General features: G+C 37.3%; 1 protein-coding gene across 1 annotated transcript in view; it reads left to right on the top strand.

Moving 5' to 3' along the window:
• Positions 1-1,915: 1,915 nt before the first annotated feature.
• Positions 1,916-27,930, top strand: part of LOC126976636 (protein FAM166B-like) — a 35,810-nt gene continuing 9,795 nt past the window's right edge. The window contains exon 1 of the mRNA XM_050825120.1: positions 1,916-2,030. Within this exon, the coding sequence (XP_050681077.1) occupies positions 1,960-2,030 (71 nt within the window). The 5' untranslated portion in view covers positions 1,916-1,959. The remainder of the gene's footprint in view (positions 2,031-27,930) is intronic.

The following is a 27,930-nucleotide window of genomic DNA, read 5'->3' as shown; positions in this document are numbered from 1 at the left end:
TGCCGCCGGATGGTTTCTAGAGCAGACGTTGACGTAGTGCAGATCCTGTTATAGCTAGGCTAGCCATACGCTAGAATCGCGGCAGCTTGGTTTATTCGGTCGCAATTTCTGTTCTGGGCCACAAAGCTATCGCTCCGTAGGAGATTGTCTTATGACTGCCAAAAGCATAAGCCTAAACCATAAAGCTATCTACTTATTTTTGAGTAGGACCTCAGGATATGATTCTTCTGCACCGCCAAAAGATGATAACGCTTTTTCCAGCTTGTGTCCAATGTGCTTATTGCAAAGCAGCTATTTACCCACGTATTTAACTTAGTAAGGTTTAACTCGATATTGAACAGCTTTGGTAATGTAAGATTACTATGGCTACGTATTTTCGTGAAAAGTATTAGCTCCGTCTTGGATGGATTATCGGTTAGTCGACGTTGCGCGCACCATTCTTCAGTAATCATAAAGGCTGCTTAAAACACTCTCAAAACCGTCCGCATAGCCACCATGTACAGTTTCTGTTTAGCTCGGTGATGAGTACATTCACCACGAGGTTCAAAAGAATTGCTGAAAGTATCCCTTCATTGTGGACAGCCATTTGCCACCACACACCATGTGCTGGTGGTCACAGTGATTCGTATTGCTCTGTGTCAACATGGTGTCTATCCCATCAATTATAATATCTGTATCATGTTCGGCTAGAGTTTTGTCAAAGGCGCCTTCAATGTCAATAAATGCACCTACTGCCTCATTAATATACGCAATGTAAAGTTACTCCAAGCTTACACTGCGTTTATTTATAAGACAGCTAGTGGCGAAAACCCACGCTACGACTTATTAAATTTTAGGCCCTATGTTAACTAGATTTTTAAATCCTTAATGAAGCGCAAAAATTTTGATTCAAGCAATTTGTATTATAACCTATTAGAAATCGACATAAAATTAAAGCCAAATTTGATGTGGTTCTTAAGAATGTTCTATAAACCAGTTAGGGTACGGTAGGTGTAGGTGTAAACTGGAATTTGGAACTTCGAAAAACTTAAACTTTGGTGCGTGATGAATTTGTGCGAAAAATATTTGGAATAATTTTTGCTTATTAACAACCAAAATTTCAATACTTACGAGTAGTTTTTTTTATAATAGTAAGTAATTTTGAAACAATTTAAGGCGAAGATTAAGCAGAAAACACGCAAACATGGTGTTTTTAGACAAGTTTTGTGGTGAAACTATAGCATTTCAAGCTATGAACACTATTTAATCCTGTTACACATATCCTTAAGTCTTATTTGTAGGTTGCTAATGCTTGCTGTTGGTTATAGTTAACACTGCCGAGCCTTTTTGAACTACCACTTTTCTTTGAAGTTAAACAAGTTTTTTGGCATGGCGTGATGCATTTTTTATGTACTTCTCTCAGAAAAGTTATTCTTGTAGCTTGTACTTTTTTGTGTAGGTTCATTTATTCAGATTAGTAGTGAATAACGAAGATTGTAAGCATATAAACTGTTTTCCACGCAAGAATTTTGAAAATCAAAGAAGGTATCGAGTTGAAATTTAAAAAGATATACTCAGATCTACAGTCATTTAACGCTGTGAAAAAAAATTCAAGAATCTAAATACCGTCTTATACTCATACCTACTACAAGTATAGGAAAAACTCTGAAGACTATTTTATAATACATTTGTAATTAAATTATAAAAATATTGTACGGCACCCTCGTTGGCTATTCCGACTCGTACTTGTCTGCTTTTTTTCCGAAAAGGACGACGAATCTGACGCTGTAGTCTCTAATTCAACGGGCCTATTATACTATCAAATATCGCATGCGCTACGATTTCAAACATAGGTGCTGCTACTACGAGTATACGAAACCTTTACGTTTTAGTACGCAATAAGGCTCTATCGTGAGCTAACGTTCGCGTAACGTTGCTTCCTTTGTCATGTTTTTACATTCGTAAATAAAAACTTTCAAAATGTGGATTGACGTAAGCGGCCCTGAAAGACATAATTATACATCGCAATACAATGGATCCTACATACCGGGGTGAGTAAAACTAGTACTTAGATAATAATAATGAAGTAAAATAATTAAAAACCTTCGCGTGCTGTTGTTATAGAATGAGGTAAACAAGTCTTAAAATAAGGTTCTATATCTACAATGAAACAGTTTGTTACTGTTTACAGCCAATTTAATTGTTCTAGTTTTTCATGCACACCTTTAAACAAGTAAATGATTTGGCTTAGAGTAATAATATTGTTTCTTTAAATAAACTTTTTAAAATATTTAGGTAAATAATATTGAATAAGGTTTACGACTGTATCTAAAATAAATAAATAGTTGTTATTTGAAAACGGAAACGACTTCGGACTTTCTATCACACGGTGCTATTAAAAGGATTTTGATCTTGTTAATAATAATAGAATAATAATTTCCTACAAATTTTCGCAACTCTCGGGTAGAAAATCTGAAATTTTAAGATTTCTGCTACAGTTCTCTTTAACTACAAAAAAATGTTTCAAATAACAATAATTAACGCTTTTTCATAGAGATTATCTAACCCCCAAAACAAGGCAGAGCCTGTTACCTAATTACCTACTACGGGTGCAAGAAAATGATATAATATTTATTATGATAGACATATTTAATCATATATAAGTAGATATATTATAAAAACATATTTTACTTCTATATATATTATACAAAATATGTTTGCACCTACCGGGATTCGAAACTTTTGTCATGGTAATTACATTTTTTTTTATTTATTTAATAAGTACAACCACATTACACATATTATCCATACAAACTAGTCTTATATATTACAGGGTATCGTGTCTGATATGTACAACCTTACAATAATTTATTCTATGTGTACAACAATTACGGTGTATATAAGTTTGCCAAATCACTATGAAATAATAGTCATACTAAATGATTTTAAATTTTTAAATAACTAATAACAATAATATAAACTATATTTTGAAATGCTCCCAAATCTTTTTGCTATCGACATATTATGTATATAAAAATAAATTATGACTTAAAGTGAGTAACTAAGTAACGTGAAATAATCATCCTGGATAGTTTAAAAAAAGTTTCGATTATAGTCCATAAAGGCATTTTATTTCCCTTTATTGGGCAAGATATCCGATTAATTATTTATATTTAAAAAGATTTCGGAACTATTATGATAAATCTTATAATAAGGAGTCCATTAAAAAGATGGATAAACGTTAATGTATCATATATAAGAAATATAATATGACAGTTAAGGTGAGTATGATTTTGCCAGTAACAAATAAAAAGAAAAGTTAAAATTAATGCCCTAAAACTTTCAATGTAATGTCAAATTATTTTTAATTCAATTTTTTTTATTTAGTGGCACGGGAATGTCAACCTATTCACACTTTGTAAGCATTTGTTCTTTATGTAAAAAAACCAGAACAAGTGCGAGTCGTCAACTTAAAAGTTTGATTTTATCACATCTTCCAGAGACTGTAGACTTGGGTAAGTATATACATTTCAATTTCAACTCGATACTTCTACGAGTTCGCGAGATAAAGGGTCTTGACAGACAGACGGACGGATTGGCGGAGTACGGACGGACGGACAAAGCGGGCTTAGCGCTACTCTCGCATTATTTTGGAGGAAACGACCCATGACGCCGCCGCAAATAATCTCATAATCGAGTATGAAGTTGACTGCCTCGGAAACTCGACAAAATAAATTGAATTGTATTTATTGGAGATGGACCGAGTACTCGTTTAATACTCCGTTCTCGGTATATTCGATGTTTTTTATATTACTCAAACTCAGCCGAACAACTGACTTCAAATCCCGAGTATGGAGATATTTTTCAACACGGGTATATATTAAAAAAGTTGCGTTTATTAAAATTAAATTCAAATAATAAATATTTAGTAATTTAGCAAACGCGAGTTTTGATGTTGTTGATTTGCGGATGTTGATATTCCAGAGACTGGGTAGAAACTAGTTCTCTTTTTTAATGAAAATGAGGGAGGAGACGAGCAGGACGTTCAGCTGATGGTAATTGATACGCATTGCTCTTTACTGGTTCTTAAAAAACCCAAAAAATCTGAGCAGCACTACAATTGCGCTCGTCACCTGGAGACTAAGATGTTAAGTCTTATTTTCCCAGTAATTTCAATAACTACGGCGCCCTTCAGACCGAAACCCAGTCACTGCTTCACGGAGAAATAGGTGCCGTTGTGGTACCCATAAACTAGCGTGCATCCTGTGCCAAGGAGCCTCCCACTGATAAAAAAAAATTCTTCAAAGAAATTCCAAATGATGCAGGAGCATCTTGTGATTGTGTTGATTAGTTAAGGTTGCAATTAGATTCATTTTCTTCACTGCTACTCTACAAAGTAGCTTCTCTAAATGAATTCTAAAAATAGGATTTTCCGGATCACTTCGCATTTCCCTTGATTCAAAAATTTTACAAACAATTTAATTCAAAGACAGAAATATTTATCACTTGTATATCTTGAAAGCAGTCCTGAAGTTCATCTTCAAGCTTTCGTTGCAGATGTTTGGGCATGTTTCACTGACTTCGGGTTTTTATAAATATTTTAAAAGAGAATTGGTGTGGAATATTACGTGTGAAATTAATGAGAATGTTGAGCTAGTACATTTGGTGATTTCTTCGAACGATCTGAGGAACATTTAACGCACCCCAAACAAAGAATAAGATTGGACCGAGTTATCTCCGGCCGAGTACTCGGCTTACCAAACATCAAACCGAGTAATACTCGGTGTTCGGTTACATGGCAAAACTAGTACTCAGCGCATCGCTAGTATTTATATGCATGATACAACTTTTGTACCTTTCTGGCGTAGTTCAACCTAAGTCGGTTTAACCTTATATAACCAGATTATAGGTACTAATAAGTTCAATCCCCTTAATCTCTTATTGACATGTGAAACAAAATAGCGTTAACATACAAATAGAGTTAACGAGTGTTATATTATAGTCTCTTAACTTTATCCTTATCGATATTTGAAACCAATAAATAGGTAGATACTTACGAGTACGTACATTTAAAGAATCATTGAGTTCATAATTTATAGATACGTAACATAGTTACTGTCATTGATTTTAAAAAGGTTATTAGGAATTTAACTATATTTTTACATATTCTATTTCAATAAATGTATAATTTATATATACATATGTATATTATTGTACATGTAAATTATTGTATCTCACATATTAATATACGTTAATGATGATACACTATTTATATTATGTATACACACTTTGTAAATACCATAAAATATCAATTAATTAAGTTTAAATGTTTTGTCACAGAGCGAAAATGTTCAACTTTTTTTGTGACTGGAGGTAATCGTGAGCAAATATATTACATATCTGTTAAGTTTTTTGGTTGAGTTTCCGGGGCATGGCTATTCATGCTCCATTAAATGGTACTGCTAGTCGCAATGGCGTGGGGTAGGAGGAGGTAGAGCGATAGCTAGTCCGTGCGTCTTGCTCGCAAAGTGTGCTGTCTGGTCGGTCCCATCTTCGAGGAAGTTAATTTAGATTTTTTCTCATTAATACTCCAGATTTCCGAAGTGGTGATAAAAATCTTGACCTTATTGAACAAATGATTTTTCTTTCCTTTTGTTTCTTCTTCCAATACCAAATCTTCGAACAAATGTATTGTTTCTACTGTCTTTGTAAGTGTGCATAAAAGTGTTCTAATGTTCTAATATACAACAAAGCTCATAGTAGGACAATTAAATCAAGGTGCACTACCTATATCAGCTGTAGAGTGCCCTAAATGCATACTTTAATTTGAACCTTGAAGGAGCAGCCGTCCGCGTCGATCGATCTCTTGAAGTTTTAGAATCTGTCGCACGCAAATGATACACGCAAAAATATAACGCCATTTTCCCATTATTCTTGTTTTTGAGTTCCCGACATTTTTAAGAAAAATTAAGTCACGTCAACATACGAGGTACAATGACTGTTTCTCTTTCCTACGTTAGCTTTCTATCGTTAGCGTTCATTATAATATGTGGGCTTAGCCTTAGAGGATTTATTTGTTGTCCGTGTGTCAAGAATTGCTTATTTAACAGGACAAAGAGATGACCTGATTTCTGCCGCCGAATTCCATTCTCACACGCAAATTTAGAAATCATCCCCACTATCTGGAAGTTTGGCATTCCTCTACAGTGCGGTTTTCAAGAAACTTTCTTCCACGTACAACCAAATTTTGGAAAGAGCTTCCTGGTGCAGTATTGCAGGACGATACGACATAGGTACCTACAAAAAAGCGCGCATACCTTTCTAAAAGGCCGGCAACGCTCCTGTGGTGTCTCTGATTTTGCAACATAACGTACGTACCGTACGCGTCACCTGATGAGTGACTACTCTCTTGCCAAAACCAGAGGAAATACAAGCATTCTATAACCGCGCGTTTTTCGAGTTCCTTGCCACGCACAGCCACTTTGTGGAATCAATTACCGGCTGCTGTTTTCCCGAACCGATACTACACAGGGACCTTCAATCATAGAACATACAACTTAAAGGCTGGTCACGGTGGTATCTCTTGACCCCACCTTGGTGTGCGGATGTCCATGGGCCTTACCACGAACTATCACGCGAGGCTCTTTTCTGCTTTCCCCCTCTAATTAAAAAAGTCACAGAAGCGTTCGTAACCGTTTAGGTAGGTGTACGCGACTTTTTGGACGTCTGAGTCCCGAGAATTTAAAAGCAGGTTAAGTGTGTTGCGTTGTTCGTACTTTTGTAAAGACACATTTTATTAAATTTGCATGGCGGCCATTTTGGGTTTACATTATTTGTTGTGTCAACAATACTAGTAACAATTACTATTGCGACTAAGGAAATTCAGCCCACTGATTATCTATTATCTATATAGAATATCTAAAACTAGTAGCATGGTATCGCAGTGCTATTAAAAATTCGAGATTTTTTTAAACGTTTTATATTAGCTTGGGGAATGTGATTAGGATTACTGGTAGGCCAGTAAGTATACAACAACAACAGCAACCTACATTAACGGACGAGTAAAAAATTAAGGACTCCGTGTCAGTGAGGCACCAAACACATAACAGTTAGGCACAAAAACAAGCCGGTAAACATGTAAATACATAGCCCCACGCATACACTTACACTAATACAAACCGATCGGCCGCCATTATGAGATTTGCCATCGTCTGTGACAGATCAGTTTGCGTCGCAATAAAATATTTTAAAAATGCCGTCGTGCGTTGTGTAAAAGTGTAAAAACAATAATGTAAAACTATTTGTGGATATAATATGATTATTTAAGGGAGAAAAAATTGTGTAACTGGTATACTCCGTAACCGTACACACACTAGCATAAAGGTGTTTCACTTGCTAATATCACGGCGCGGAGTCCTACTTTTTTTACTAGTCCATGCCTACATTATATTAAGTTCGGCGACATGCCTGTAAACTGGGCGTCCGCGTCGCATGTCCGTCAAGTGAAATTCCTTGTTTTTGCGTACCTACACCAATGTCCAATTATAGATATACAGTCAGGAAATGTCAAAGCATTTTGAAAGGAAATAAAGCAATTCTTTATTTTTATAAACGCAGAGGTATTATAACATTGTAGTAAAAAAGGGTAAGAATTCCGGGATTAAAATGATTTGAATTTGAAACGTATTATTTTGATTCGTATGAACCATATGAAAACTCGACGTATCTCGATGACGACTTTCGAAATTTTACCACCTCAAGAGTCATACTGATTTGACCGATAGTTATGCTTCAGACCCTAAGAGACCAGAAGAATTATTTGTATATTTTTTTTTTAAATTACTGAATCTAGTAGAGCTCGTGAGAAAAACATATAAGAAACTCAACGGTCACTCTTATAAAACAAATAGAGTATTTTACAATGGCTGTAATATATATATGACAAATTAGTTGTAAGGTGCTGCAACAATATGTGAATTTATACATTGCGTATATTAATTATTTCATAAAAAGTAATAACAGGCATTTATTTTCTTAAAATTGATTCCTTTAGAATTCTTTTTGATGTCATATCTTATTAGATATATTTACTAGACACTATTACCGCTTCGGAAACAAATGGCGTTCTAAGAGAGAAGAAGTGGCGCAAGAAACTCTATAAATATAAATTATTGTATATTGGATGCATCAACCTTAACCTATAAGTAAAATTACTTTTCGAAGTACACTTTTTTATTAAATCATGCTTCGATGATAATTAGTTAGGATCTGATGAAAGAGTTCGTTTAAATCGAAGTGATGAAGAGAAGGATGTTCGTTTAGCTAATATATTGAAATAGTATATTAAGTGTAGGTACTGAAGTTCAGAAAATTAATATTTTAAAAATACTTTGGCAGAGTGTTTTATATTCTACAAAACAAATTTTATGAATTTAGGCTTTTAACTATATTTACAATACTTTGATTGCATATCATCACGGGGAAGACGTGTGACCCAAGAATACTGGCAGGATTTCTGCGTTGGAAAGCTAGGCTTTGCTGAGTATGATAAAACGCGAACTTGATTTTTGCAATGGGCTCTCTAAGCTTAAGAGTTCAGCATAATTTTGATTATGCTATGTTAACACTCAGCTAAGTTACGTAAGTAAAGTCTGAGTGAAGTATAAGTACGCCCTATAGATAGCCATAGATGTGTGTTTCATTTAAATTTAATCCACATGCTCTATGTAACATCTCTAGGCTGTTGGACAACGACAAACTGATGTTCTAATCTTAGATCATTTATGCATCCAGGTAGAATACAACAGCAGTGAAAACATCGAAAACATTTAGTTTAGAGTTAACCTACATTTTGAGCAATGCACGCACACCAACACAAAGTAACATACAAATCGCAAGTGTAAGACACTACTACACACTGTCTAACAGCAAGAGACTCTATCTAGACGAATAAATTATCTAAGGAAGGTTGTACCATATTATATTCTACTATTACGAACCTAATGGCTTGTTTATTTATAGTCACTCCTGTGAAAGATTGCCCACCGCAGAATGGTTATGATGGTAATCGATCCAGCAAGGCCGGCAGTTTCGTTCCTGGCACCTTGCTATCTCGCTTTCATTTGCTAATACAACTTCGCACAAACTATGATTTTATCTTTAACGAGAGGTAATTTTCTAGCTGTCTATACTACTAGTATCAAAGAGTGTTAAATATTATGGCATAAAATATGTAAGTACTTATCATATTCCTAAATTTATCAAAAATAGGGAGAAGCCTTCTACAAATTGTTTTTTTTTATACGTAGTATTTTCTTTGATTTACGCGATTGTTTCACATTTAAATAAAATACTTTTTAAAGTATTAAAGGCGTGTTTTTACATAAGATTTTTGCGTAAATGTTATATTTTTATTGTTATTTTAGTTAACCCGTCGTTTCAAGACCTTTCCTTTCCTTTGTGTTCACATACAGCTGATTCAGAGTGACGTCTGTGTTTGATCCGTAATGTGTTCTTTAAATCGGTTTGAGATATTGCGTTTGGTGTGCCCAGTGTAAGACAGGCTTCACTCACAGTCCAGTTTATAGACACCCGCATCTTGCAGTGGAATATTACACCTTACTGGTCTCAAAATTGCTGGATCTTCTTGTGTGGCTTGAAAATGGTATTAATTGATGCACGTTTTAGGATCCTGCTAATTCTGTCTGTCATACCCTTTACATATGGCAGGTATGTTGGTTGACGTGGCACTGTTGGCGCCTTAACTCTGTTTCGGTGCTTACGAGGAGGCTGCAGTTTATTCTTATCTTCTTGTAACTCCTCATTGAGATTGTCAGCATCACATAGGCGGTGGGCTCTCTGAAACAAACATTTACCAACAGAAAGAAGTTGTGATGGCTGGTGATGGAATTCACCGTTTAGGTACCATCAGTGTGGGTTGCCTTACTGTAAATAGTGTGACTTATTGAAGAGTCTGCTTTGCGAATAACTAAAATAATAGCGTATAAAAACAAAGTTACAATTACACGCGTTTTAATCCTTTAAAAAGTGTTGTATTTAAATAATTTGAAACAATGTAGTAGGTATCTAAATCCTTAAATTGTTTTATTATTAATATATTAAATAAGGCGCTACAATGACGACATTAATTATTGAACACACGGGTAGAGCTACTTAGCCGTAATCATAAAATATTTCTAAAAATTAAAGTAAATAATTTAAATTATACATTTAGAAAACAAACTTTTATTCATCGTTAATTAAACAAGAAAATATACAAATGAAAGCATCTGTATCTGATGGTGATCTAAATCTTAATCTGTTAAATGTTAGATCGAGACACCTAGTAAGTATTAGTTTTAATTTTTTCTTTTATTTCCTAATAGTACCTACTATAGAGCTGCTAAATCACTAGTTATATACCATTAAGTTAGTGAGTAATATTATTTTTATGGAAGACGACAAGAAAGCAAACGTACGGGTACGACAATAAATAAAAAATTTCGATATTTTTAAGAAGGCTTTTAATGTTGCAACAATACTTAGTCTGCTCTGCCTATTGAGTAATAGGGAATAAGTTATACAAACATAGACACACAGCCATAAATGGTAAACTTTTCCCGATTTTTTGGAGGTGGAGGACAACATGGGAGTCACCTGGTGGTATTTGATCACCGCAGCTTCATTGTAACACCAGAGGAATCACACGGTTACATTACTCTCCTTTAAATTATGAAATGAATGACTACTAGAATAGAGAATCTAATCATGGAGAGCTGTTTTTTCCTTCGGTTTACTGCGAAATCTATCGGAATAATACTTATACCATTAGATGCAGCGTGTTTCGGGAAAGGTTTTACTTAGAAATACCTATACATTCGCTAAATAAATAATTCCATTTAGTAAGATTTCATCACATATGACAATTCATACGCGGGGTACCTATTTAATTTGTATGGCAACACAAAGCCTGCCGGGTGAGCGATGTTTTTGAACAGAGAGAAATTTGACTGCAGTAAGATAATCAATTTAAATTTATAATTATAATTGTACAGTAAAATAATTACGCAGCAGAATTGGTTTGTAATTCGAGTACCTGAGCAATGTGTGATTGTAATTCGCATTATGTTTGTTTGGCATCAGCTTACATTGCCTTAGACCTTGATAAATCGTATTGCATAAGAGTTGCTCACATGAAAATATATCGATTGATGATTTTAAGACAGGTTGAGTTTTGATCGCGATTATTATAGAACTGTTAAGTTAAGTTATTGATATATTATCCTTAAATTCAACTAGAGAATAGTTGAATTTAAGGACAGTTAATGTTTCTGCAATTTTAAAGCTTCTGCAGTTCGAGACCTAACGTTTTTTCCGATGATCAGGAAATTAATGTTGACTCGGATTTGTAAGTACTTTATCACTTGAAGGATTATTTTAGGACTAAAGAAAAACTCAACGTAAATTTTATATCGAACACTGGAGAAATAAATACATACAAGCATTTTAGCCACCTTCATAGACTTTATTTCACCAAAGTATCTTTGGATTAATTAGTACCAAGACTCACAAATTAATAATGCTTTCACTATTATGAGAAGAAAGTAACGATATTTGTAGGACAGCCAAGCTCTACTTTTAGGTAGTTTCCGTCAATCAAAACTTAAATGTCTACTTAAGTACATATTGTGTAAATGTAAAAAAAACCTCTAAAGATCAAGGTATCAGTAGATGCATCTTCACATATTGTAAATAAATGAAAGTATCATTAAACTTAAATTAAATTAATTTTTAGAAGAATAATTTGACGTTATTCCAGAAAAACGTTCCAAACCACAATCATGTCGAAATTGAGTTAAGAACGCAAAACTTGTCACGTGATTCATATAAACTGACTGACAAAAAATGGCAGCTCCACTGTCACTTTAAATGACATCATGACTTAGTAACCCAACCCACTTGTATGGAATACACTAATATTTATTAAACACGAATTCCTTAAAATGTGATGTTTGTGGCTTGCACCGTTTTTCAGGAAATACGTCCAATTGCTAGTAGGAACTACGCATAATAATATTATAATATGTTAACACTCTTTTACACAAATTATCTTTCTCCAAAATATATATTATGTATATACTTAAACATACATACATACATAAACATCCTCATGGAAACAATCATCCATATTCATCACCCCGGGACTTCTACCGCAGTGGGCAGGGTCACTAACCACTGGGCTGTATGGGTTGTTAAATATAAAACAGTACTTTAGGTACTTAGTAATGCCACAGAGTAGGTGTGGTAACTTGCGTATTATAACTACTGCTAAATATGTCAATTACCTCTTTACATTTTTAAAACCTAAGCTAATTCTGACATAATAGCGCAAAACATGCTCGCCTGCATAGGTTGCACGTTCTTTTTCATACCTTTAACTTTATATTGGCTCTATGGAATGCCCATTTCTTCACTGAAACTCTTGATAAGTTTAATAAATAAAATATAATTACATTGGGAAGTGCACTGATGATACCTACTCGATCAATGTCTAGCAGAAACTGGACGTGGATATATATACACGTGGACTGGCTATAATACACAGTAACATTCTATGTATACATATAGATAATCATAACGTCAAATAAAAACAAAGGCGAAATATGGAATATGCCACAAATACACACAACATAATAAGCTTCAATTACTATATCTATACATTGCCGCATTTACTTCAGTTGTTTAAATTATTTTTAGTCGATAAGCAGCAATGTAAATACTATATATTCAGTTTACTTAGCTTCGATTCGGACAGCGACAGCTGTTGACACACTACTAAGGAAAAAAGTGTGCTTAAATTGTCTTTAAGCGCACATTTGCCACTCCATTATCAGACTGCGAATGATATGACCAGGTGTATAGAACGTCATTGATATTATATAATAAAATCTTAGCTGTCTAAATGTTGCAGTACACACACCATCTGTCAGCAAGATACAGATCTTAATCTGTATCTTGCTGACAGATGGTGTGATGGACATTCGTTACCGATTACCCGTCTGAACCATAAATGTAAGGGTAATTCTGTGCACGCAGCATTTGTTTTGTTTACACGTTCACATTACACTTACCAACACTTTCACTAGCACGAGTTCGCTACCTACGATTAAGCAAGCTCCACCTTCATCTTTGAATTAAGGAAATAGTCGCAAATTCTGTGTGTTTGACTGTGAAAGTGTTAATTTAAGTTGCAAGGTGCAAGGTAAGGACCATTTAAAAATGGTTTGATGTAAAGTTCCTAATTAGAATCAAATAAATAAAATAAAATGTAGCGGTATCAAATGGTTTATTATAATACAAATTTCATATCGCGCCTGATGTAACTTGATCGTGCGATATTTCGATTTCACGGTTATTTCGATCCAATTTGTTGAATCACGGGCAATCTTCGTACGCGAAGCAGTAACCGGAGGCTGGGTGCAGTACGAAGGGAAAGTCGCAGTCACATCGCGACCAGTCGCAGATGATGCCCATTGACGTTGCGACGGGCTCATCACAAGTTCTCTGCGATGGTGTCGGCCGACATTCGCTATTTAGTCTGTGCATGTTTTCTGGGCATTCCTCAACACCTGAAATTTTAATTTATAAATGACATATTATACTGCCTGAATTTTCTGCGTGGTAATACCTTTTAATCCAATAGGCACCAAATTTAAAACGATAGAAAATGCTCAAAATCATCTTAAAGGAATCTACATAAGTATTCTTTTTAAATTTTTTGTCATATCAATATATTGCGTTTGTTTTATAGTAATCACTGTTAACTATTTATAAAATATTGCGCATAGATCTACTGTGTTGTTTTTCTATCTAGGAAATTTATTCTATTCGTATTTGGCAATGCACTGTACACCAAAAGAACTCAGCATAAGGGGGACATGAATTTCAATCGGATTTCATCAAATCCTTCACCCCCGGGATATATCCCAATCTATAATATTAAATAGAATCGCGGTGTTTGTATAAATAAAATATTACTCACAGGAACCGTTGAACAAGAGACAGCCAGGCTTCCCAATTTTCGCATAATAAATAGCTTCATTTGCCACAATAAGATTTAATGTAAGTAGAAGGCTAAGAACGTCCATTTCACAGTTGTCTCTCCCTTGTTGTGATTGTAGCCACTTGCGGTTGTTTTCAATACAATTTCCTGTTTCTGTTACTTTACATGTTACACTTAAACAACAAAAAAGCAGGTGTGGATATTTTTTGAGGAATGATAACCTAACAGACGCGCAAAAGAGTTTGAGTGTGACGGGTGTGTAATTTTGGTCCTTCGAGACTTTCTTGACGCTTGTCAAAATATGTGATACTTCTGGCGTTGCAAAAGAGAATTGCGACAGAGTCTTGTCTTTAGTCACAACTAATGTAATGTAAAGCTGATTAATAAAATTAAAGAGCGCAGAAGTACTGGGATTCGGAGCGTCATTTATTCCCTGGTATTGATTCAATTGACATCGAAAATAATTCTCATGGAATCAATTTTGAAAAAATAAATGATTTATTACCAGTGAACGCATATGCTTACTGCTTTATTACTTTATTGCATAGTAGTTTCTTTAGGGATTTCTGCAAGCATATTAATACAATAATAAAAAACCCGTTACAAGCTTTGTTGGTGAATTTTACATACAATAATAAGGACTGTTTGAATAATATTCATATTAAACTATTATACAATACAACAACCTACAACACTCATTTATTGTTGTACAGAAACAGAATAATATAAGAAAGAGACATAATATAATAAATACTAATAAAAAATTCTAAATTATTTTTCGCAAATCTTCTTCAACTATTTTGACTCTCTTCGAAACTTTGTTTTTCCTCTGCTTCCTCTTCTTATCTCCTTCTTTATTTCGTTTCGATGCTCTCAGTGATATCTTCGGGCATTTTTGTATTTCAACACAGTTACCAGAAATCTCATCTAAAAGCTTGTCACCGTTACAGTCACAACGAGACCAGCCGCAGGTATAGCCTAAAATAAATGGTGGAAACGATATGTAATGTGGTGTAAATCTTTATTTTGTAATTATGGTACAGTGGTCTGATAGAAGCAGTACCTATTAATATAAATTACTTTTGCTTCTATGTTTGTATATACATACTGGCGAAAGCGCTAAGTTTGAACATATGTACAGTGCCCCCACTGGTATCTAAAGAGATAATTTTTGTTCCACAAAATATTCCAAGGCTAACTATAGGTATAAGTGGCGGAACGTAAGTCTAGCGCTGAACGATAGGTATATAGTGTAGGAGATAGCTGCGTGGTACATGGGTACTGTCGCGTACGCTTTACAAATATAACTTTAATTAATTAATAGTAAAATGAAATTATTTTAATATAATAATAAATAGTTACCTACCTACTCTAGCACAGAGCGAAATGTGGAGGATAGCTGCGTATGTAGGTACTACTTAGACTTTTTTGATGTGTGTAACTTTGAAAAATATTTAATGTTCAAGTGTTAAGTACTTCTATACAAAGTTAATTACGTGCCAGAGTCGTCAAAAAAATCTCAACAATAGAATATGTGTGTGTGTGTGTGTGAGTGTATGCTTGAGTGTGTGTGTATTTAACAGACCAACTGACACTTAACAATAAACAACAACAAAAAAAACAGCAAATAACAATATAGTTCGGGTCGTGACTGTACCTAGGTAACACTGAAAATGCTTAGAAAATGAGAAACGGCTGAATGTAGAAAGTTGCTAATGTTGTAATTTTATCTTTAGTTCTTGGGAATCAATAAAAATCGCAGGGCGCCAGATCATGACTATATGGCGGATGACTCATTATCTCGACACCTGCCATACTCAAATATTCAACAGTCCGTTTTGCGGAGTGCGCTGAAACAATGTCTTGGTGAAGGATGATCCTGCTACGAGGGCGCTGCTGTTGAATTTTAAATTTATTCGTCGAAATTTCCAAGACAACAGGCAAACAGACCGTTCCGACCAAAGAATGAGGCAAACATTGTTTTTCCTTGATTTCTTCCTTTCTTTACCTTAGTTGGCCGATCCTCGAAAGGAAAGACTCACTGAGCTGATTGTCGTTTGGTTTCGGGTTCGTAGCAATATATCCAGCTTCCATCACCTGTGACGATGTCAAATACAGCATTTGAGTCTCCGCCGTAGAAGTTATCTAGCATTTGGCGACACCAGTCCATGCGAAGGTGTTTCTGGTCGTCGGTTAAAGTATGGGGAATCCATCTGGTACAAAGCTTTCTGACGTATGTTCGTGTAATATTTTTTGAACTTGAATCATACCAATGCCTAGGCTTGCCCATATCTGCTGATAGGTCACTCTCTTATCTTCCTCACGTTAAAGAACGTCCCTCACGCGGATCATCATTGAGATTGCTACGTCCACGCTTAAACCTGTTAAACCAATTGTAAATAGTGGCACGAGATGGGGCTTCATTAAGAAATGCTAATCGCAGCCTATCATAGCTTTGTTGTTGAGTAAGCCCACAACGAAAGTCATAATAAATCATTGACCTAAAATTTTCTCGCGTTAGGTTCATTTTCACGTGTAACAAGAGTTTTAGATACGCCGCCAATTCACAAAAACGAATGACAAATGAATGCAATATACCTACTACATTAGGTTGCCAATAGTTCTAAAATTGAAATTTAAAAAAAAAATCATTAGCAATGTTTCTAACTGGCCAGTTCTAAGCATTTTCATTGTTACCCACGTACACTGGAAGTGCCCGGGGTGCCGTAACGGTACGAGGGACAGAATACGGCTGGCGAGCCAATCGGCACCACGCAAACTCGCTCTTCATCTCTCTAGCCCCCGCAGATACCTCACTTTTGACTTGCGGTATAACGGTCAGCGCTAGACTTACGTACCGCCAATTATAATTATTATAATGCGTTGGTGAATTCTGCATCTAGCGTGCTAATATTATGTAGCCTATATGTTGGCCCCGCCTTCTAGTAAAATATTTATGTAAAGGTACTTAAATATTGTTAAATATATAAGTACTTTTTTGAATTCAGTATTGTTTAAATCAAAGACGTGCTATAGGTACATACAGACAATTCACGTGGTATAAAAACAAAGCAAAACATGCCACAAATAACACCATAATTAGCTTCGATTGCTATATCTAAATACATTGCCACAGAAAAACATTTATTTAGTTAAGATTTTATTCTGACAGTGACAGTTGACACGTGAAAGACAAGTGAAAGGAAAATAGGGTGCTGACGTTGTATTTAAGCACACTTTTGCCGTTCAGCTATCAGACTGCGAATGATATGTCCTTACATGTATATAAAGACCGTAACTGGTTTAAATATATAGAACATAATAATTTCATAGGGCGTGCTCAGAATGGAGAGAGCTATGCTCGGAGTTTCCCTTCGAGATCGTTTCAGAAATGAGGAGATCTGTAGGAGAACCAAAGTTACCGACATAGCCCAGATGGTTGCGAAACTGATGTGGCAGTAGGCAGGGCACATAGGTCGACGGACAGATGGCCGTTGGGGCAGAAAAATCCTCAAATGGCGACCACGTACCGGAAGACGTAGTGTTGGTAGGCCTCCCACAAGATGGACCGAAGATCTGGTCAAGACTGCCTTAATAGGTTAGATTAGGGCAGCGCAGGACCGACCGTCATTGCGATCTTTTGGGGAGGCCTTTGTCCAGCAGTGGAAATCTTCCGGCTGAAATGATGAGGATGAATAATGTTATAACAAAAATACCTATTAGATATGGTATCGGTGATTCACATGTTTGTTGCGAATACGTTTCGCCGTTGCATCGTGTTTCGTATGGATGCATTCCTCTCGGACAATGTGTAACACCTGTAAGAAAATTATGATTTTAACAAAATCAAGACCAATATTTAAAAATCAACACAAGATTTGAGGAGTTTTGTGAATCTATCACGTTCTTGTTGCATGCTTTTGTAGGTCTTTTAGCCAGTAAATTGATTGATTTAAGGTCAACTAACCCAGGATACATAGGTACACCATGTTAATTCTAAAATTAAAAACAAATCCTGCTTCTGCAATTACAGGATAGCGATAGAGGACAGATTAGAAAATTTATATGTCTAGAATCTAGATAGAGCCTCTGGCCGCTAGACAACCGATGAAAGAAGGCCAGGATTATTACTTTAGTGTGCGTGAAAAGATACGTCTTACACTCGCGATTTGTATGTGACTTTGTGTTAGTCTCCGTGCGTTGTTCAACATAGAGGTTAGCTATCAACCTAAATTTTTACAAAGTCAGTTATACTTTTTTTTGGCGTGTTTGGGGAAAGACAGTAAGAAGTGTGAATTTATACGTTGCGCGTGCACTGACATCTAAAAATAACATAGTGAAGTTGGTTCCTACATCATGGTAACCATTCTCAACAATACATTATTATGGACTGTATATAGTCTCCATAGTAACTACCATCAAAGTGGTAATTCAAGTATTTATGAATCTTTAACACACTTGTTTTATATTAATGGGGATAAAAAAGGGTGTGTGTACTGTGTACTTTATATACGCACGCAAGAATTTATTTTTCTTTAACGTAACAAAAGAACAATCCTTAAAAAAATATTCCTATATTTGTATAGAAAATGATATATTAAATTACATACAAACTTATTACCTAATTTAAAACATATTGAAATTTCTTTAATTCTCGTCCATTGGTTGTGGTTCAAAGAGGCTTATGGTAGTATGATACAAATGTTCTGGTCGACCCACTAACGTCAGGGTGTCTTATTTGTGTGACGGTGTGCGCGCGCATCGTAAAAGTTCACTGTGATACATTTTCCCTAACGCGGCAAAAGAAGTATTTTTGCTAATGCAGTTACACCTACACTTTTTTGTGATTGTAAAATTACAATTGCGATTGAAATTTTTACACTTTGTTCCTTATATGAGAGGTATTCTCAACTGGGACGAAAAGCTGAGGGTTCTTTATTTGCGACGTTCTGCTTACAGCTGAAAAGTTTGAAATAAATAATTTACGTGTTCGAGCCGTTAGTCCCCGTTGTTTTAAATTGGATGAAAATAATATGCTAGGTGTAGGTACTTACACGCTCCACGATGAAGTAAACACCGTTTATCACTCATTGCCGGATACAGAATAGAAAGTATAATCAGAACAATTTTCGTCGACATTGTTCTCGTATTTCCTGACTTACAATGTGTCGGTGGCGGGCTGGCGGCTATCATCATCATACTTGTGTTATTGTTTTCTTCCATTCAGCTCCGGGAGTGACGCTTAAAGTGAAAACATTTGTGCGAATGGCGGTTCAAACACTTTTATGTGAAAATGTTAAAATTATTTGTTTCAGTACACCAAAGCGAGTTAGACAAATACGTTAACACATTTTTATCCTAGTCTTACCTAATATTCAGGAATGTTTGATAGACTTTTTAAAAATATTATGTTTTCTCTGTAGTTCCTAATGTTCTGCGCGCTCTATGGCACACCATTCTTGCTGTATATTCATACCGCCCTCTAAACTCAAACGCTTTGTGCTATAGCGTACTATATTGTTTATTTAAAAAATATTATCTTATCTTATGGTCTTTTTGTTTGGCCTGCCAAAGTAAAGGCTCTGATTGATAGCACTCAATCACTGTTACCTCAAGTTCATTATTTTATGTCGTACCCATTAATAAAAACGGGTTGCACTCCGGGAGTGCCGGCAGAAGTGAAAAGTTGAGCAATATCGTTGTACATTTTTGAATAGTAAGGGAATGATTACGCACGAATTGTTTTATATAGAAATTTATTAATATTAGATAAAAAATTTAGCACTTCAGAACTATTCAAATTATTTTACATCAAAATGTTTATATTTGAGAAAAATCAAATTTCTTCCATAATAAACTGTACAAATATTTCATGGCTGAGATTCGATCCTTCGACCTCGCGGTGTCGGCTTCGCAATCACAATGATTCAACCACTGGCCCAATGGTATGGTATGGGCGCGAAGTTGAACTAGCCGAACTATAATTTAGAAGTATAAATCTTTCATGCATAATTTCAACCATCACTGAAGTCGGATAGTGCCCACACTGCCGACTAATTGGGAAGCTTCCTTAGAGTTTTGAGCATAACTACTGTCATTTTGTTTGTAAAATATTGCTCAATTGTAAAAAATTCTCATCCGTAAACAAAATTCTTCCGTTTGCGTACTGCTTCAATAGTTGTTTCGATTTTACCATCCTTCTTTTTTAAATTATCAGTCACGTATTTTAGCCGGGCTATTTACACAAACATTTTACTAATACCAAGCGTATCTCCATACTAATTTTAAAAATTGCATTTGGCTCCATACCATCTTTGTGTAATGCAATCACAGCGATTCGGTTCTCTTTATCACCCCCCTACATTTTAATATCGCAAAATATTGTACAATGTATGGGCGCCAAAATGAGAAAACTCAATGAACAATCATATAAAAATGACAGATTCCAAATTCAAATGTAATATTTTGTTTATTTTTAATTGTAACAGTATTATAAGTAAGTGCCTATATACTACCTATTTATTATATAGTATAGTAAGTATAATCCTATATGTTTTGAGATTTATTGCTATCTAAAATACGTCTTTTATAAATACATCATAATTATTAAAAATGTCAATAGGTATTTAAATTTAAGAAATCATTTACACATTTAGACATTGTACACAATCACAAAACTCTTCATTTTTAGGTTAACTATACATGAATTTCTGTCGTTTTAACAGAATAAATTTACAAGCATGGAGGTCAGTAGGAGAAGCAGGAGAATTGAAAATCAGAAACGTTTTATTTTATTAACAAATCGACTGCAACTGATAGTTAAAATCAACAAAAATTATATTGTAACTTCAAACAAACATATTCAATTATTATTATTTAAATGACTTTATAGTCATTTCGAAATCAAGAAATGACAGCAAATTTTATTAAAAGCAGAAATTGCAATTGAATACACATTATTGCCCAGTGTACAATAACGCACATGCATTATATTCTTGTAAGCAATTTTCTGAAATGACACCAATTATGAAAAAGCAGTGTGTTGCTAACTGAAATTTCTGTCAGAATTGTTTATTTAGAATGACAATAGAAAAACATGTTTGTCGAAAAAGCGCTGTCGTGAATACAATGAATTTCACAACACTTTATTGCACGAATTATATCATCAGCAAAAAGGTATTACTCACGTGGCCCAGAAAATATGAAATCTCTGACATACTGTTATCAACTGCACTATTAAAAGTTTGTTCTGGATTCTCAAGCATCCCTCATCACAGATGGCGCCCAACGTGGTCACACACATGCCATCTGGGAAGCGAAGTGAGCGATTTGAATCTAAATAATAAATTTATTTGTAGGAGCAAGTTATAAGCCTAAATCCATTTCTTTGTGAACAAAATGCTTTGAGAGTCGGGGGCGATTAAGAAAAGTAAACATTAGTATTGACATACCATTATTCTACCACATATTGATCGCTTGACAGAATAAACTATAGAAAATACGTCATGGGGGATCTTCCCGAAGCAAGAACCAACATTTTACGCATACAGGCGTAGATTTTGCTGATCACATCTATGTCAAAGCTAGTAAAGAACGAGGTATAAAACTACAAAAGGATATGTCTCTGTCTCTGTGCATGGTCACAAACATCTTGAACTCATTAGTGACGGCCGCCTTCTTCGCTGCATTGAAGACGATGGGGGCTCGCAGAAGAACGCCTAGTCGAATTTACAGTGACAATGGACGGAACTTTGTGGGCGTTAACAAGGTTTTGCACGAAGAATATCAAGATCTACTTCCTGTTATTCAAAGCAAATAACTATTATCAGAAGTACTAGTCATGGAAATAACATGGAATTTCAATGCTCCGTCATGGCCTTCTGCAGGTGGTCTCTGGGAGGCAGCCGTAAAAAGTTTTAAGTACTATTTTAAGAGAGTAATTGAAGAGCAAATTTTAACGTACGAAGAGCTCTACATCGTCAATACTCAAATAGAAGCCTGTCTCGATGCGAGACCGTTAAGCCCAATAACAGAAGATCCCGACGATTTGGAATACTTAACACCAGCTCATGACCTCACGGGCAATTCAAACATCAACTAATGTGATACAAAAACAGATCTGAGGACACGTTTGGAGCTGACACAAGACCTCTGGAAACGATGGAGAAATGAGTATTTGCTATAAATAACGGTAAGAAGCAAGTGGTTACAATAAAAAAAAACAACATTCAACATGGCAATGTAGTTATGATTTATTTATTTTTTTTGAGAGAGGAGGAAATACATATACATATACATTTTACATTTACATTCGCCCCGGAACGGGGCGTTATATGTTGGACTCGAGTGTCCGCGCAAGCGGACACCCCATACCGATTAAAACCTCCTCTATGCTGTTAGCCCTGGCTTCTACAGCGAAGTAGGACGTGGGCCGTGGAGGCCGCAAAGACTACGCAACAACAGTCGCGGGGCGTCTCCTAAGGAGACTCGAACCTCGGACCGGCTGTGTGCTTGTGGGAAGGAGAGAGAATGAAAATGAAGATGAAGGATGAAAAGAATACACTCGCCGGCGAGTGTGGTGATGTTTTGTGTAATGTATGTAAGTGTGTATGTTTGTGTTTATGAGTATATGTATGTATGTTTATATGTATGTAAGTAGAGTACATGTTTGTGTGCATGTATGTTCGTGTTTGGGTCTGTTTGTGGAGTGTGTTTGTGATATTGTAAGTGGTGAATGTCAGTCAGTTAGTCAGTCCGTGAGTGAGTGTGAGTGGAGTGAAACGCTTACAGGACGAGGAATAACGTCTCGTCGGGTATCAAAACAATGTGTGGTGTATCTAGGGTGCGGGCCGCTGGCCATCGTCAGAGCGACGAGTGCCAGTGGTTTGCGGTGGTTGACCGCGCCTACGCCTGCGAAGGCGGTGTATGCGTGTCTGTGTCGGTGTTTGTGTAGGTGCCGCGTTCGCGATGGTGATGTCGTCATCAGGGTCTACCCTGACGTGCCTGGGATGTCTTATTGGGTTGAGACTATGGTGAAGAGGGGTGTACCCACATGCCTTCCTAACCAAGATGTTGGGATGGTTAGGCGCCTTGTCAAAGAAGCGTCGCGAGATCTCTTTAAAGTGTTGAGCTATCGTCGGAAGCTCTAGGTCGCGGTGAAGATCTACGTTTCGGATGAACCACGGAGCTCCGGTTGCCATGCGCGTGAATTTATTTTGAACTACTTGCAAACGACGTAAGTAGCTCGGTCGGGTGTGCGCGAACACGACGCTTGCGTATGACAGTATGGGCCGTACGGTGGTTTTGTACAGCGTCACTTTGTGTTTGAGCGGAAGTTTGCTTCGCCCACACACAAGTGGATAAAGGCGACTGAGGACCAATCGGGCTCTATTGCATACCGTATCGATATGTTTTTTGAAGTTCATATTGCTGTTGAACGTGACTCCTAAGTATTTGTGATCCTTCACCCACGGTATGGGTGTTTCATACAATTTAATAACGTCGGTCGGTCGTTTTTTAGCGCGGATGTTATTCGCGTTACCGAAGAGTACCGCAGCACTCTTGGTGGGGTTCACTTCGATCCGCCATTTTCTGAACCAGTTGCCTATTACTTCATCGACGGCGGCTTGAAGCACTTTAAGGTTGAGCGTTTCAAAAGAGCGGAACCAAAGTAGAGTGCCGTATCGTCAGCGTACTGAGCGAGCTGGACACTCGGAAACTTGGGAATGTCGCTCGTGAAGAGCGAGAAAAGAGTGGGAGAGAGGACTGAACCCTGTGGCACGCCAGACCTGATAGGTCTGGGTGAGGATAGGGAGCCCTCTACTCGATATCGGAAGGAGCGATCCGTAAGGTAGGCTCGTATGATGCGCACGATCCTGTCTGGCACTCCCAGTTGATACAGGTTGAATACTAAGCCGTTGTGCTATACCTTGTCGAAGGCCTTCGCGACATCGAAAAACACGGCTGCCGTGGTAGCGTGAAATTGACGGCGTATGAGAATGTACTCGGCGAGTCGGTGAGCCTGCTGGGGACACGAGTGAGCGGACTGAATCCGAACTGTATGTCGGGTATCAGGTTAAGCTCCGCGATGTAATGATTAAGACGCGCGAGAATTAATCTTTCGTAAAGTTTCCCGATCGAGTTAATTAAGCTAATAGGCCTAAAGCTACTCGGATTAGCTTTAGGTTTATTGGGTTTTGGGATACCGATAACAATGTAATCCTTCCATTGTTCGTGGAACGGGCTATTAGACAAAAGAATATTGAAAATGGTAACCAATAAAGTAATAAGAGTCGAGGGTAGGATTTTAAGAACCCTATTGTTTATAGTGTCGGGCCCCGAGGCCTTCTTGGAGTGAAGCTCCTTAATAATTAGCTTCACCTCTTCGTAAGAGGAGGGTTTTATTGCATCGCCTGAAGGGCTCAGAGCGGAGCGACGTTCAACTTCAAGATCAACTTCGTCAACGTGTGTCGGGTCGGCTGCTGCATTTGGAGAGCACTGACTCTCGAGACTATCGGCGAGGCATTCAGCCTTCTCATCGTCATCGAGCGCCGGCTACAGTCCCGGTCTATCCAAAGGAGGCATGACAGTGGGCGGCTCCTGTTTGAACGCGCGAGGCAGCTTCCAGAAAGCCACATGTGATGGCTTAAGGTTGCCGAGCAAGCGGTCCCAACGTTCGCCGCGGAGTTCCGCGATACGTTCCCGTACCACCCGCTGTAGGTAGCGGAGGTGGCGCCTATTCTCGACCGACGGATACCTATCTATCTAGTAGCTCTGTGCTTCTGCGTGAGTAAGTCCCTGACCTCTGGTGGCAGGTTTAGGCGATGCGGTTGCATCGTCGGGACCTACCTGGAGCAGGCCTTGATCCTGTTCTGGATGTGTGACGTCACATGAGAAATAGCACTGTGAGCCGTGTCAACCTAGTCGATGACGTCCGGTATAAGATCAAGGTCGTCGGACTTGATAGTCTCGAGATCCTTTTCCAGCCGTTGCCAGTCGATCACTGTTTTCGTCGGTGGTTGAAAGTTAACCGGTGGGCCTAGATTTAGGACGACAGGCCGGTGGTCTGACTCTAATTCGTGAATAATAGTATGTCGGGTCGGTGCGCGACGATATCCGGATATCGTGTTGGTTCGTCAGGTGCTATTACTGAAAAGTTCAGCGTGTCTGTAAGGGAATCTAATAAAATTCTGTTTCTATTTGTGGCTCTACTGTTCCAGCTGTAGTGTTTGGCGTTAAGATCGCCGCCCACTATGACTGCGGCCCCGTGGCCGAGTAATGCATTGATATCTGTGTCTAATATTTGTTTTTTAGGCGGAAGATAAGCTGATATAACAGTGATCGGCTGGTGATTCGCCATACTCACTCGGATGGCAGAGGCCTCGATGTTAGTGAGGACCGGAGGATCGATAGGTATACAGTGTAGAGACCTTTTAAAATAAATGAGGGTACCACGCATACGGGTGGTGCGATCATTCCTGACTAAGTTATAATTAGCGATAAAGAATATGTCTAATTGATGTTCGTGAGCGAACTCCTTCACCAAGTCTAGTTGAGGCTTAAGGCCTTGGGCGTAAAAAAACGCTATACGATACGAGGCATGATACGATAGACGAGAATCTTCCACCAGGACAATGGTTGATGGGCAGAATCACATAGTTACATCCCGGGACAAACGTCTGAGTTCGTGTCGTTACATCTGAATCCTTAATAACGGGAACCTTTGCTGACGATACCGCTATGCTAGCTACACAAAGCGACCCAAAAACAACCTCACAAATACTTCAACAAGGGTTAAATGACATATCCCTATGGCTCAAAAAGTGGCGAATAAAAGCAAATGAAACAAAATCTGGTAACGTAACATTCACTTTAAGAAGAGACTCTTGTCCTGCAGTTATAGTTAACAACATTTAGTCCCACAGGCAGATCATGTGAGATACCTTGGATTGCACTTAGATAAAAGACTTACCTGGCAAAAACATATTTTCACTAAGCGAAAGCAACTTGGTATCCAAACGCGAAAACTTTACGAAATTTGGACGAAAGTCTCAATTGTCTCTGCAAAACAAAATACTCATATTACAAGGCAATACTGAAGCCCGTCTGGACGTACGGAATCCAACTATGGGGTACTGCTTCCCATTCAAATATTCAAATTATACAAAGGTTTCAAAATAAAGTACTCCGCATGATAACCAATGTTCCAGGTTCGTACCCAACGAATAATTACACCACGACCTACGCCTGCTAACCGTAAGAGAAGAAATTATACGCCATACCATTCATTCATTGTGTGTCTTCTACCGCATTTATCACGGGGAGTGTTCCGAAGAGCTGTTCAACCTGATTCCTGCCGCCGAATTTCACCTTCGCACGACACGCCACAAGTTACGATATCATCCCCACCATCTGGATGTGTGGCGGTCCTCCACAGTGCGGTTTTCAAGGAGCTTTCTTCCTCGTACCACGAAGCTGTGGAATGAGCTTCCTTGTGCGGTGTTTCCGGGACGATACGACATGGGTACCTTCAAGAAAAGCGCGTACACCTTCCTTAAAGGCCGGCAACGCTCTTGTGATTCCTCTGGTGTTGCAGGAGAGTGTGGGCGGCGGTGATCACTTAACACCAGGTGACCCGTACGCTCGTTTGTCCTCCTATTCCATAAAAAAAAAAAATACCAGAATTTACAAAGAGCGCATCGAAATACACCCAAACACTCTGGCTCGGCCACTTATGGAAAACCACAACAAAGCGCGACGCCTAAAACGCAAAATACCTCAAGATTTAATACGATCACCTCATACACAGTCAACACAGCTACTGTTTTAACATTGAGGATGTGACACAGGTCACATACCAAGCGCGCCAGCGATAGCACCAACCAACATACTGCTGAATGTTCCAGAAAGAAGACAGATTGTAGTAAATTAAGGGTACAAAATATAATTCCCAACTTCCCAATGCGCACTTAATATCACAAAATTTAGAAGTAGGTAATCAACAGCTCTACTTTGACAGACTAACAAATGCTAAATATAAGGGATGATTGGAAATTAATTATATACTACAAATGGAACCTTATTCTGAATGTATTACGGCTCTAAATAAAATTATAAAGTACATTGAATAGTGCAATTCTTATTTAATCAAAACAAATCTTATAACTACACTGGCCTTCAAAAGTAAGTATCACACTTTTAAAATTGGGATAACGTTTTAAATTCACAAGATATACTTTCAAAATAAAAAGGACTCCAAAGAGAAATTAATTTTGTACATAAAAATTTTATAGTCGGTAACCTTCTTTTAAGAATTGGCTGAAAAAAAACTTCAAAAACAAAACCATTCCTTTTCAAAGTGGACGTTTCCGAATTACAATTTTACCATTCACATTATTCTTTCTGCTTTAAATTTTTTTCGAGATCGATGGGTCTTGTTTTAAAAATTTATGCTAAAAAGCACATAACATTTATTTATCATGCCTCTTTCAGTTGAAGAATGTGCTAGGATCATGGCTTTTCTGGAACTAGGCGTCAGTATGCGTCGCACTGCAAGAATGGTGGGTGTGACGGTACTTACGGTCCAGAAGGTAAAGCGAAGGTACGAAGAGACTGGACACCATCTGAGGAGACCTTGTAATGGCAGACCCAGGTGTACCAATGCCCGAGAAGATCGTTATATTATTTCCACTGTGTTAAGAAATCGCCACCAAAATGCAGTTGAAGTCCAGCAACAGCTACTTCAGACCCGGAGGGACTACATTAGTGACAGTACAGTGAGAAGAAGACTTGCTGAAGCAAATTTGAAACCCCGAACACCAGCAAGTGGCCCAAAACTCGAGAGACAGCATCGAGTAGCGAGACTGCGATACGCCCGTGAACACATGCAG

Source organism: Leptidea sinapis, chromosome 41 (genome assembly GCF_905404315.1).
Source record: "Leptidea sinapis chromosome 41, ilLepSina1.1, whole genome shotgun sequence".
NCBI lineage: Eukaryota > Metazoa > Arthropoda > Insecta > Lepidoptera > Pieridae > Leptidea > Leptidea sinapis.
Note: the sequence above shows the minus strand (reverse complement) of the source record. Positions and strands in the feature narration are given on the sequence as shown.